The 14,091-nt window shown below is 45.3% G+C and overlaps 1 protein-coding gene across 1 annotated transcript in view; it reads left to right on the top strand.

The window, feature by feature from the left end:
• Positions 1–388: 388 nt before the first annotated feature.
• Positions 389–14,091, top strand: part of MIPEP (mitochondrial intermediate peptidase) — a 236,515-nt gene continuing 222,812 nt past the window's right edge. The window contains exon 1 of the mRNA XM_073613434.1: positions 389–585. Coding sequence (XP_073469535.1) covers positions 556–585 — 30 coding nt within the window. The 5' untranslated portion in view covers positions 389–555. The remainder of the gene's footprint in view (positions 586–14,091) is intronic.

The following is a 14,091-nucleotide window of genomic DNA, read 5'->3' on the forward strand; positions in this document are numbered from 1 at the left end:
TAGGTGGGTGGCGCAGCTAGTCTAGAACTGCCCATAGTTACCTCCGAGCCTGTACTAAAAATGTCCGACTCGGCTTCAGGAAATGCCCGCCCCTCTCTCTCTCTAGTGACAATCTCCGCCCTCTTAGCGTGCAGCTGTTATTCTGTAGGAAGACATTAAGGTGGGCGTGACGGAGAACAGCCGAATCGTACGCCTCTAGCTGGGCGATCGCAGACTGATCCTCCCACCGAGTGACGCAGAAAGGTAATGCCCTTCGGCCGCGCGCTCGCACTTGATTGGCTGTCTCTCTCACTGTCTCCAGAGCAGGCTCCGCCCCCTCAAACCAGCTATCAGCTCGCGGCTCTGCTATTGGTAAGTAGGCGTGGCCTGTGTACTCTTGATTTGTTGCCCTGGCTCCTCCCTTCACACTCTCCGATCAGGACACCGGCACGGCTTCGTAATAAATGCAGAGCTTCTCAATCTCTTTCTGATGTCCTCATTCACTCCGCTTCTAGGGAAGACAGCACTACAGCTGCGTCTTGTATCCCCCTCTACTGGACCTGTGTCCTCCAGGCGATGTGCCTCTCCTCCTCGGGCGGCTGCCGGGTGAGTAGTATGTCGTTTACTGAGCCAGGCTTCCCTTCCCCCTCACCTCTGATAACTTTCCGTAAGTGTATATGCTGCTGCAGAAATTAGAGGGGGAGGGGCGGGTGTGCTGGGTGCTGTAGTGCAGGGCAGTGTTTGGCAGATGTGGGATTCCCAAATACCCCCCTCCCCTTCTCCACCCGAAATAATACCCTCCTCTCCACCCTCAACACTAACCCCCGTGTTTAATAATGGGGCAGTATGGTAGAGGGGGTCCTGTGCAATTATGGGGGGGGGGGGAACTATTTAATAATGGGGATAGCATGGGAGGGGGAGGGAGGGAGGGAGGGGGGGGGGGGGGACCGGTGTAATGATAGTAGGGATGCTGAAATTAATTGATGCATCACGATTTGGGTGTCCCCGATGAGGCATCGATGCATAAGGACCAGAAAATCAATTTTAATAAATGCTGTGTTACAATGGATGATGTGCTCCGCTGTATGTGCTTTTTAAAAAAGCTGTCACTTCATACCGAATTTCACAGTAGTACGATCTATCCCGCTCATGTGACTCCCGCTCTCTCCGCTCTCCTGAGGCCTGACGTCAGCGGGGAATTCTCAGTCCCGCCTGCCTCTTTTGATATGATATCTATAGTTAGCGGGCGGGGCTGAGAATTCCCCGCTGACGTCAGGACTCAGGAGACGTGAGAGGGAAGGGCGTCACATAAGCGGGATATATCGTACTACTGTGAAATTCGGTATGAAGTGACATGGTTTCTTAAAAAGCACATACAGTACAGTGGGGCACATCATCCATTGTAACACAGCAGTTATTACAAGAACTTAATTTTAACAGTAAGAGCACGAATGTGTTTGTACTCTACTTACACCTCTCGCTCCATGCTGACAGGTCCCTGGCTATCCTGTGCACATTCCACTGTTAACTCCTAGTGTGCTGGAAGGTGCAAACAGGAATGCCAAGGAACTGTCAGCACCAGTGGTGGCCCGTGCATTGTGGTCGGGTGTTGGCGAAGTGATGGCTGCGTTTGACGGGCACAGGTGGCTGCGTTTGACGGGCAGTCGGGCACAGGTGGCTGTGTTTGGGCACAGTGAAGCTGCATTTGATGGGGGAGGTTCAGTATTTTTCAGTTTGTTTGGGCCCCCCCAAAAAATTTTGAGCACCAGCTGCCACTGGTCAGCAATAAAGAAAAAAAGAAAGGAAGGGGACCTATGGCTCATCCAATTTAGCGCAAATCCGTTGGGGTAAAGATATTGGCCTAGAAGTTGCCTACCTGATTCAGAGATCTGTTTACACAGTCAGCCTGAGGTATGTAGCACAATGGGTTAAACCTCAAGGGGTGGTAGTCCTCTGAATTATAAGTCATGCATACAAAAAAAAATCGGAAAGGCCCAACAGTAATTCATCAGAGAGGACAAACCGGTGAAAGCTAAATGTCTTTATTGATAATCCAAGTTCAAATAAACAATATAGAAATCTACACCCACCTCCAACACATGGTTAAAATTAAGACTAACGTCTTAATAGGACACAGGTGGCCACCACACCCAATTCAAACGCCTCATACTCGTCTCACACAAACAAAAGTATCCTAGAGCCAGATCTGGAAATAAATACATAGTGAACTTTCAACGATCGATCATTTATGTGAATAATAAATGAAAAAAAATCCTATGATAAAGATGTTGGAGCGCTCAGATAAGTATTCCAATAGGGATGTATAGTCAATTACTCTTTAACAACTTGAATATTTAAGTACGGACCCTGAATGACTGCGCATGCTCTGAGGAAGCTTGGATTCAAGCGAAACGCGTAAGCATAACACCGTCACGTTGTTTGTGGTGAGGACACAGTGATCTCCATCATACACCATGATCCACCTCCATTAACCTCAAACCGCCACACAGCTCTACCAGCTGGCGTGAATTACTTGCAACGCTACTCTGGTCTGTGGTTCCTCAAACAGCCTTGCGATACTGGAAGCCTGGGTGCCTTGGACTTTACCATCCATCATCAATTTCGGTTGGAATCCACTCCGAGCTGACAGTCACGACCTGGCCTCCAGTGCGGTCTTCAATACGGTGGGGTTAACGCTACAGGGATCAGACTTCTTGGGGCAAAGACTTCATACACAAGACGTCAAACGGTGAGCTGTATCCTGCCCCAAGCATTTGAAGGGGAGCATCACACATAGCATATCCCATTTGTTTTCCTTGTGCAATGTCGCCCCAATGTCTACCTGTCTTCTACCCTTGATCCCCACCGGCATCCCTTTTTTGACATACATTCTGCTGGCTTAGAACCACGTTATCATCAGTTTCTATATTTGAGGGAATTCTCATATCTCAAGAAGCTCAAGCACTTTCTCTATACATCCCTATTGGAATGCTTACCTGAGCGCTCCAACATCTTTATCCTAGGAATTTTTTTCATTTATTCACATAGTGAACTTTCAAAGATCAATCATTTATGTATTTATTTCCAGGTCTGGCTCTAGGATACATTTTTTGTTTTTGTGTGAGACAAGTATGAGGCGTTTGAATTGGGTGTGGTGGCCACCTGTGTCCTATTAAGACGTTAGTTTTAATTTTAACCATGTGTTGGAGGTGGGTGTAGATTTCTATATTGTTTATTTATTTGAACTTGGATTATCAATAAAGACATTTAGCTTTCACCGGTTTGTCCTCTCTGATGAATTACTGTTGAGCCTTTCCTATTTTTTTTTTTTTTTTTTTTTTTTTTTTTTTTTTTTGTATTCCACTGGTCAGTACAGGGAACTTCGCAGGGCCGCTTGTCATCTGTGGATTGTAATCCCTTCTGACCTCCAAGCAGCAATGTGTGTGAATGCCTGTACCCTGTAGTGCACCAGATTAGTGCACTTTTTAAGGGAGTGAGGTTATTTTTAATTCAAAACGGAGTTCCAGTCAATTTTTTGTTTATTAAAAGTCAGCAGCTACAAAAAAAGTGTGTCTTCTGACTTTTTAATAAAGACACTCACCTGTCCCACAATCCAGCGACGTGGCCACCCAAACCCTCCCTTCTCTCCCTTCTCTACACAGCGCTGGCAATACTTCTGTGGGCATCCGGCTGTGACAGCTCGCAGCTTCACAGCCGGGTGCGCATGTCTCACTGTGCTTTCCTGCATAGCTGGGCAATCTTTTGGGAACTGTGATGTGTCCCAGAAGATTGCAGGGTGGAAGGGCTGCCTGGGCGGCCCAAGCGGAAGTGGGAGCTTGTCGGTAATGGTGATGCATCGCGGAATCGAATCGTTGACCAGATAATCGTAATCGAATCGCGAGACCAGTGAAGATGTGCACCCCTAAATGATAGGGGGGCCAAATTAGACAGAGGGCCTAATAAAATGTCTTTCCAGGGTCCAATCAATATTAAAGATGTCCCTAGCTGCGCCTGTCACGAAGTGCATACAGCACCCAGGGGCGGATTGAGCATTCAGTGGTCAGTGAGGGGCCCCATGAGAGGTTCCTGTTGGCGGTTGATGCATTGGCCCTGGGAGAGGAGGAAGGACTTGTGCTGGCTGGGATGAGAGGGATGGTGGAACCATGCGAATGAGAGCAACCGTTCCTGTAACTTCTCCACCTGAATGGCTCTACAGACGCACACCGCCTACTGTCCCCCTCTGTGTTCATGGAGGGCCACAGTCCACATCTGCGCTGTGGGGAACAGCAAGTCGATGCCAAGAAGAGAGCCGGACGTGGCAAAGTGTACAGAGCAGCAGTCTGCCTTGTGTGGAGCTCCGTGATCTCCCTCAGCTTAGTGTGTGCTTCATTCTAGAACAGGCTCAGTGTGACAGTGACTGATCATGTAATACGTGTTATAACCTATACATAACACTGATCTCTATACACTGAGTGCTATTACCCATCTCAGTGTACAGATACCATTGTTGCATACAGTCAGGTCCATAAATATTGGGGCAACGACACAATTCTAATATTTTTGGCTCCATACACCACCATAATGGATTTGAAATGAAACAAACAAGATGTGCTTTAACTGCAGACTTTCAGCTTGATTTGAGGGTATTTACATCCAAATCGGGTGAACGGTGTAGGAACTAAAACAGTTTGCATATGTGCCTCCCACTTTTAAGGGACCAAAAGTAATGGGACAGATTAACAATCATGTGGTATGCATAAACATCACCAGACGCTGGGTTTCATCCCTGGTGATGCTCTGCCAAGCCTCTACTACAACTGTCTTCAGTTCCTGCTTGTTCTTGGGGCAGCTTTGTCTTCAGTAAGTGACATGCATGCTCAATCAGATTCAGGTCAGGTGATTGACTTGGCCATTGCATAACATTCCACTTCTTCTTTCCCTTAAACTCTTTGGTTGCTTTCGCAGTATGCTTCGGGTCATTGTCCATCTGCACTGTAAAGCGCCGTCCAATGAGTTCTGAAGCATTTTGCTGAATATGAGCAGATAATATTGCCCGAAACACTTCAGAATTCATCCTGCTGCTTTTGTCAGAATTCATCCTGCTGCTTTTGTCAGCAGTCACATCAATAAATACAAGAGAACCAGTTCCATTGGCAGCCATACATGCCCACGCCATGACACTACCACCACCATGCTTCACTGATGAGGTGGTATGCTTTGGATCATGAGCAGTTCCTTTCCTTCTCCATACTCTTCTCTTCCCATCACTCTGATACAAGTTGATCTTGGTCTCATCTGTCCATAGGATGTTGTTCCAGAATTGTGAAGGCTTTTTTTTAGATGTTTGGCAAACGCAATGTTTTACATCTGGGGGTGAACCCTCTGTATTCACTCTGGTGAAGTCTTCTCTTGATTGTTGAGTTTGACACACATACACCTACCTCCTGAAGAGTGTTTTTGATCTGGCCAACTGTTGTGAAGGGTGTTTTCTACACCAGGGAAAGAATTCTTCCGTCATCCACCACAGTTGTTTTCCGTGGTCTTCTGGGTCTTTTGGTGTTGCTGAGCTCACCAGTGCGTTCTTTCTTTTTAAGGATGTTCCAAACAGTTGATTTGGCCACACCTAATGTTTTTGCTATCTCTCTGATGGGTTTGTTTTTTCAGCCTAATGATGGCTTGCTTCACTGATAGTGACAGCTCTTTGGATCTCATTGAGAGTTGACAGCAACAGATTCCAAATGCAAATACCACACTTGAAATTAACTCTGGACCTTTTTATCTGCTTTTTGTAAATGGGATAATGAGGGAATTGCACACACCTGGCCATGGAACAGCTGAGCAGCCAATTGTGCAATTACTTTTGGTCCCTTAAAAAGTGGGAGGCACATATACAAACTGTTGTAATTCCTAAATGCCCTCAAATTAAAGCTGAAAGTCTGCAGTTAAAGCACATCATGTTTATTTCATTTCAGATCCATTGTGGTGGTATATACAGCCAAAAAGATTAGAATTGTGTCGGATGTCCCAATATTTATGGACCTGATTGTATAGGGAATAGCACTCGGTGTATAGATATCCGTAATATATGAACGCCCCACTTCTGTTCTACACATAATACCCACCGCTATACACTCTATACTCCTCTCCTGCATATACTACCCACCTCCATACTCCTCTCCTGCACATACTCCGCACTCCTCTCCTGCACATACTACCCACCTCCCATACACTCCTGCACCCCCCGATCCGTTCCTGGTGAGAGCAGCATCCCTCCCGCTGCCTGCAGCTGCTGGCCGCACTTAACTCCAGCAATCTGTCATGCTGAGAGCTCGGGGGGGGGGGGGGGTGAAGTTGGGGCTTGGTAAATGCACTCAGCCTCTCCACGGTGACGCTCCCCCTCCAGCAATCACCCCTCCACGGTGATGGTTTTACCCCGCACTCACCCCTCCCGGACTTCTCCTTCCAGGCAACCTGATCAACCTCCTGTCCTGGTTGGTCGGGAGGAGAAGCCGGAAAACGATAGCAAATTTTAATTCGCTATTGTCACAAGTGGGTGGGTTCAGAGCGCAATGCTCTGTGCCTCGAGCCAACCTTTTTCAAGCCAATTAGAGTCTCCGGCTCTAATCATGTGGCATGTGCAGGGGGGCGGCATCCCTAATTGACCGGCTGCTCCTGGTAAGACCTGAGTCTTTGAGTCTCGCTGGCGCACCCAGGAGCCACTGTCAAAGTCAGTGGCGAGAGAGTGGGGGGGGGGGGGGCGGGGCCGAGTCCCGCTGTGTGTGTCAGTCAATGGATGCAGGGCTCGGATGCGAGCATGCACAAGTGCCCCCATTGGAAGCGGCACTGGATGGAGGGGAGGGGCCAGCAGCGCCAATGGGGGAACCGAAAGGAGGAAGAGGTTTGCCTGAGTCTGTCTCCTCATTGGGAGCCATTAGCTGTCAATCACAGCCTGTGGGTGGGGCTGAGCTACACTCTGTGTGTCCCATAGACACACACACAGGTAGCTCGGGAGTGAGCACACATGACTGCCCTCAGGAGGGGCCAGAAGCACCACCAGAAGACCTGAGGAGAGGCAGATCGGGGCTGTTCTGTGAGTAGGTAAGTATGACGTGTGTTTGTGGGTTTTTTTTTTTTTTTTTTTTTTTTTTTTTTTTCTTCTTATAACAAAGCTGAACTTTTTATAACCACTTTCAGTTCTCCACCTCTGCTCACTATCAACAGGCATAAGGGTATGCAGAATAAAATAAGAGGGCCCATTGCATAAAACCACAAAGATTTAACATTATAATTATAAAAAAAACATCTGCAAGTATGCATACTCAAATTTTTATATGCTTCCACAAAACCAGCACAACTAACACTAACTTTATCATGTACAAAGAACTTCCGCTTTCTGGTCCAGTCGAACGCACACCAGCTCCTTGCAGATCATGGCGGCAGTGTTCTTAGTACATGATTAGGTTTGTGTTACTTTGAGCTTGGCATTTAAAAACCATGTCACATGCTATAAGGCCTGGTTCACACCTATGCAGGTTGCAGTTTGCATATTCCAGGTCCATTTTGCATTTTCAATATACGTTTTTGGACCTTAGAAGTCTATGGAACCAAAAGCCAGAAAAAAGTCCCTGGCCCTTTCCATAAAATGTAGAGATGTGAACGTGATCCATAGGAAACCATGTTAAATGGACTGTAGTGTGTAGGCCTGAAACAACTAATCGATTATGAAAATAGTAAATCAATTCATTTCATAATCGATTACTCAGCCAGTAACATAATGGGGTTAAAAAAAAAAAAAAAAAAATTGGCCCTTTAGAGTACAAAAAGAGCAAATAATTGCTACTGTAAAGATTACTTTCACTGTTGCACAGTAAAAAAAAATAAACCCTTTATAGGAGCGCAGGAGCGATTATTTGCTCTTTTTGTACTATAAAGGGCTATCCTCTAGGTTTTTTTTTTTTTTTTTTTTTTTTTTTTTAACCCCATTATGTTACTAAACGTCTTAGGCCTGTGGTTAACACCTATGTGTTTTTTGGTGCTTTTTGCAGAAACTCACTACAGTTCATTTAACGTTCGCATCTATGCTTTTTTTCAGCTGCTGTGTATTGGGAAAGGGTCAGGGACTCTTTTCATTGTAAAAACTGCTTCTTTTGGTTCAAAATACTTCAATGGACAAGCTGCAGAAAAGCATTTAATGCGTTTTTTGCAGCAATTTGTTTTTTTTTTTTTTTTTAATCTGCCCAACAAAAAATTGGCCAAAAAAAGCATACAAGAATGCAAAAACGCAAATCGCCGCAAAATCAAGACGCACTGCAGAAACAGATCAAAAGCAAACTGCATCCTGGCCACATGGATCAATTTTCAGACAAAAATATGCATACAAAAAAAAATCTTTGTACATTCGCTAAGAGAATGTTGTTTGAAATTTTCACTTGCTTTTAACATTCTGTTTTTAAAATGAATGTCATTTCTGAACGAAAACCACATACACTGTCTGAAAATTCCGTTGACCAAGAAGTTTTCTATTTCTAAATTTTTCCGTCACTGTTAGAAATTGGAACGAACGTCCTTTTAATTAAAATTTTTTTTTTTTTTTTTTTTTTTTTTTTTTTTCTCCAGTGAGCTGCAGGCTGGGTCATTCTCACAGCAAAGAGGTGGGCTGTGGATCAGGAATGACCCGACTCGCCACTCAAAGTAATAAAGAGCAAGTTTGGCTAGAGATGACTTCAGGGGATGCTGTGATCAATTGATTACTTGGGAAGAAGTGAATTTACTCCCTAGATTATGGGTCGGTACTTGTCCTTTCCAATAATATATGTCTAGTACACTAGCTTTCATGTTATGCTTGATTAACTGATGGCAAACATAATTGACTATGCAGAGTCCATACACATAGAATAAGAACACAACATCCATACAACAAATGCAAACACTCCCATAAAAAGTAGATCTGGTCCTACCATTCGTAGAGGATTGCCTTCTTCCTTGCTTGAGCTGAGCAGATTCATCCAGCTTTTCTGAGGGAACATCCCACCTTCAACTCCAGGCTCTAAAGGAAGGTTTACTGGGTCCCTGGAGTGTGTTGGCCTCCCCTCCTGAACGTCTTTGAGTATTAATGGTTTGAAGTTGTACACAGAGAAGAGGTGCAGAGCTTCATCTCAGATTTTCTACACATAGCTCACTTGAAGTGTGACACTGCTCTGGTTGGCTAGGTGCCGACTGAGGCTCCCTCAGTGTGACATGCAGATTTATACTGCCCTCCCACTATGAAGTACCAATGCCACACTGCTCAGCAAATCGGATGCCAGCATGCAGCTCCACTTGTCAGAGCCAGACATGCCCACTCAGTCCTGATTGTTTATCGGTTACAAGTCTGCAACTTCTAGCCAAAGCTGCCCTGCTCATGCAATTTAGTTATCAGGTATGGGAGCATGATCCTGCCTCTCGTAGACCTGGCCCCCTATTTATCACAAGAACTGACCCCTTCAGTCCTATCTTCCGTCTGTGACTGTAGAATATATAAAGATAGTGGGAGGATTCAATAAAACTGCTGCACCACTTTTGTGATAGATTGATGAAGCATTTGTGACCCTTTTGGTTCTGACAGTGACTCTTGCCACAAATTCAGGTCATTGTGAAATGCTTCACTTTTACATTGTGACGCAAGGAATATGCCAAATTAAAATACAGACCGTATGAAAGTGGAGCTAATTTACACTAATGCTTCTGGCATACAGAGAGAAACTGGCTCAGACAGATTTTGCTAAAGTGTCTGGTGCATTGTAAAAGTGGCGCAGTACAAGTTCTAGACGGGTAGAAGAATTTTGCATCACTTTTAGAACACATAAGGGACAGTTTTGCAAAATCAGTGTCCTGACAGAGAACAAGAAGACCACATGGGTGTTGTCTGAATGTGATGTCTAACATCAGCTCTTCTCTCCCAATCCCTTTATTTAACTACTTAAGGATCGTACCCATGTTTCAGATTTGGTGTTTACAAGTTAAAATCTGGGGGGGGTTTTGCTAGAAAATTACATAGAACCCCCAAACATTATTATACAGGCGTTCCCCGGGTTACAAACAAGATAGGGACATAGGTTCTGTAGGTTTGTTTTTAAGTCGGAACAAGTAAATTTTTTTTTTTTTGAAGTTTAGTTACAGCCAAAAAAATGATTTGTAAGCTTTTTGGATAGCATAGAGAAGGGTTAACACCCCTGTAACACTTGTTTTCCTGACTGTGCCCCTGTTCAGAAGATTTCACCTCACTTTCTGTCCCAATGACAACTGGAATTTAAAAAATTTTGGGTTGTTGTGGAAACAACCCATGGTGATAAAGCTTCAGTGAAGGTACTTCCCTCCTCTCTCCCCCCCCCCCCCCCCCCCCCCCCCCATAATAACTCTTACAGGAGTGAATTTCCTTTCCTGTGGGTAGATTTACTCTCTCTTAAATTTAGTCTCCCTCCGTTTGTAAGTAGGAGTCGTTTGTAACTAGGGGAGCGTGCGTGTGTGTATAAAAAATATATATATTAAATTTTTTTTATTTTTTTTTTTTTTTCAGGCACCCTAGAGAATAAAGTGGTGGTCGTTGCAATACTTCGTATCTGTGCAGGGGTCTTACAAGCAAATTTTTTGGGCAAATAATACCCTTTATTTGAATTAACAAATAGGTAAAGTTAGCCCTTTTTATTTTCTGAAAGATAATGTTACGCCGAGTAAATTGGTACCCAACATGTAACGCTTCGATATTGTGCCCGCTCCATAGGCGACTTTTAAAAATTTCTACAGGTTACCAGTTTTGAGTTAGAGGTCTTTTGCTAGAATTATTGCTCTCAAGGATCGCGGCGATGCCTCACATGTGGGGTTTAAACACTGTTTTCATATGCAGGCGCTTTAAAAATATTTTTTTATTTTACTTTTTTACACTGTCCTTTTTTAAAAATAAATTTTGGGTCACTTTTATTCCTATTACAAGGAATGTAAACATCCCTTGTATTAGGAAAAAAAGCATGACAGGACCTCCTTAATGTAAGAGCTGGGGTCACTTCCGCCATCCAATGGTGTGGAGCCGAGCGGGAGCCATCTTTTCCTCACTAGGCATCCAGCCTGTGAGGGGAGAGGACCACCCTAAACAAAACACCCCTCACCCCCTCTCCACCCTAAACAATAACACACCTCACCACCTTTCCATCCTACACAATAATCCCCCTCTCCACCCTAAACAATAACACACCTCACCACCTTTCCATCCTACACAATAATCCCCCTCTCCACCCTAAACAATAACACACCTCACCACCTTTCCATCCTACACAATAATCCCCCTCTCCACCCTAAACAATAACACACCTCTCCATAAGTGTCGCCTCATCAGCGCACATCAGTAAAGGAGAAAAATTTACTGACAGAAACTAAAACACTTGTATTTGTTTTCAATATTTTCAGTCCTTTTTTTTTTTTTTTTAAATTTTTTAGTAAAAAAACCCAGCAGTGATTAAATACTACTAAAAGCTTTTTGTGTGAAGAAAATAATAAAAATTTCACATGGTTACAGTGTGGCATGACTGCGTAATTGTCATTCAAAGTGTGACAGTGCTGAAAAATGGCCTGGGCAGGAAGGGGGTGTAAGTGCCATGTATTGAGGTGGTTAATGGGAGTGGACACTGAACAAACAATCTGAAGTTTCCCCTCACCCCCTTTTTACCTGAGCCCTCATTTGATCCAGCGCAGTGCACGTCTGCAGCTCTTCTCTCCCCTCACTTCTGAGTCTCACTGGCTTTGCTGTGGCCCTGGGAGCCATTGGCTTCCGCTGCTGTCAATCAAAGAAAAGTGACTAGGGGCTGGGCTGTGTCCCGCTGTCTGTGTCAGTGGATGCAGTAGCGGGGCTAGGTAGCGAACATGCATTAGTGAACCCAGGGGACGCGGCTTCCTGTGGGGGACACTGGACGGAGGGGCGGAGCCAAGAGCGCTGGCAGGGGACCCGAGAAGAGGTTTGCAGCCACGCCACGCCACGCCACGCCACTCAATTGTATAGACTTGTTTCTAATCTTAAAATTTAAGAAAAAAAATCTTTGTCAATGCAAATAATTTTCCTTCAAATAAAATACAACGTGCAAAAAAACAAGTGCTTAATGTCCTATAAATAAAGTGCAAACATGCAAAAAATGAACAGTATCTGTGTCTTTTGTTCTTCAATATCCTCCAGATGATAAATAATGTGCAACTGTACCAAAAAAGTGCCAAACATTTAGTGCAAACTGATTATCTTCAAAAGACAGTTCTTCAGGCAATTAAAATACTAATTGCACTCCTTCACCAATATTTAAGTGCTTCCCATGATAAAGTGCCAGGTACTCATTCCACCCCCTAGGCTAGAATGACTTACAAAAATTAAGGACCTCTTTGATTAGAAAAAGGTCTATAAGCGCTTAGGAATGTGATCTGTTATCAGCCTTCAAGTGGTTTGAAAGGCTGTAGATTGTTTTTTTTTTTTTTTTTTTTTTTTTTTAAAATCTAACACCTTTAGAGTGCAGCCCCGCCCCCTAATACTTGCCTGAGCCAGTGATGTGCACGAGGGTGGAGGCTCTCTTGAGTCTCTCCTCATTGGCTCAGACACAGCAGCGGGAGCCATTGGCCCTACTGTCAACCACAGCCAGGGAGCAGGGGGCGGGGCTCAGCCATGCTCTGTTTGTCCCATACACACAGAGCTGAGCATGTGGATGATAGGTCTGTCTCTGACAGGTCCATCTCTGCACCGTGAGCAGAGTCCTGCTCTCCTCTATGGGGAGATTGATGAAAACAGACTGCCTGTCTGTTTTCATCAGTTTCGGAAAACGGATGGAAAATAGGGTCACCATCCGCCTGGATTTGGCGGACAGGCTCGGATGTCAGCGGACATGTCACCGCTGCCCCATAGGGGTGAATGGAGTGCAGTGGCGGTTGGTGCTCAAAATTTTTTTGGGGGGGTGCAAACTGTAAAATTTATGAAAACAAAACCTATCAATTGCAGCCTCACTGTACCATCAAACGCAGCCACTGTGCCCATCAATCCAATTCCTGGCCCTTTGCCCCTCAGATCAGTCCCAATTCCTGCCCCATCAGACCTCAAAGCCTGGTACATAGCATGTCTCACAAAGCCTGGTACATAGCATGTCTCACAAAGCCTGGTATATAACATTTCTCACAAATCGGGGTATATAGCATGTCTCACAAATCCTGCACAATTACCCCACCATCTGCACAATTACCCCCCCCCCCCCCCCAGTCTGCACCCCCCCATCATCAGCACAGACCCCCCCTGTCGCTCACTAAGTGAGTGGAGAGAATGAGAGGGGGGCAGAGCACTGCAGAGAAGCACAGGGAAGGGAACCAACTGACAGTGAGGAAAGGGTCCACGGTCCAGGCCTCCACAGCCTCCAGGGATTAGTGTGTACGGAGCAGAGAGGCAGCTCGCCTGCTGCGGCCACATACAAACTGACTGAGTCAGTCAGCTAGGAGGAGAGAGAGTGAGACACCGTCTGTGACAACAGATGGCACGCGGAGGTTTACATACCTTAGAAGCCGCCAGCGAAGCTCAGGAGTCAATCAGGCTTTCTTTACTCCAGTCACCACGCACTACCAAACACAATAAGCCAGAAACCGGAAGTAACGCAGTGCCGTGAAAAGCACCGCCCACCATCCTCCGCTCTCGGCCATTAAAATAAAAGAACAGAAGCTGCAATGGCAAATCACTGGAGATTTAAGAATGGGGGAGTGTTTGCGGGCGCATCACTAAACATGGGCAAATCAACTTCCCAGCTTGCAATCAGCTGATTGCAGGCTGGGAAGATTCCCATAGACCGGCGCTCGGTCACTCTTAAAGTGATAATTTTTTCTTTTACAGATTGGGGGGGGGGCGCCCCCTATGGACGGGCCGCCACTGATGGAGTGTCCACTCAGGTCTGCCTGAAAGACTGACAGGCAGACCTGATCAGAAAGCCCTGTGAAAGGGCCCTTAGTAACGTGGTACCAAAGCTGAGCTTATCCTTGAGGGAGCATACAGTCTAAAGGCCTTGCCTTACATATATACATGCACACACACTGACTCAAAGGGTAGAGCTCCACCTGCCCTCACAAACA

The sequence above is a fragment of the Aquarana catesbeiana genome, linkage group LG02 (genome assembly GCF_042186555.1).
Source record: "Aquarana catesbeiana isolate 2022-GZ linkage group LG02, ASM4218655v1, whole genome shotgun sequence".
Classification (NCBI taxonomy): Eukaryota; Metazoa; Chordata; class Amphibia; order Anura; family Ranidae; genus Aquarana; species Aquarana catesbeiana.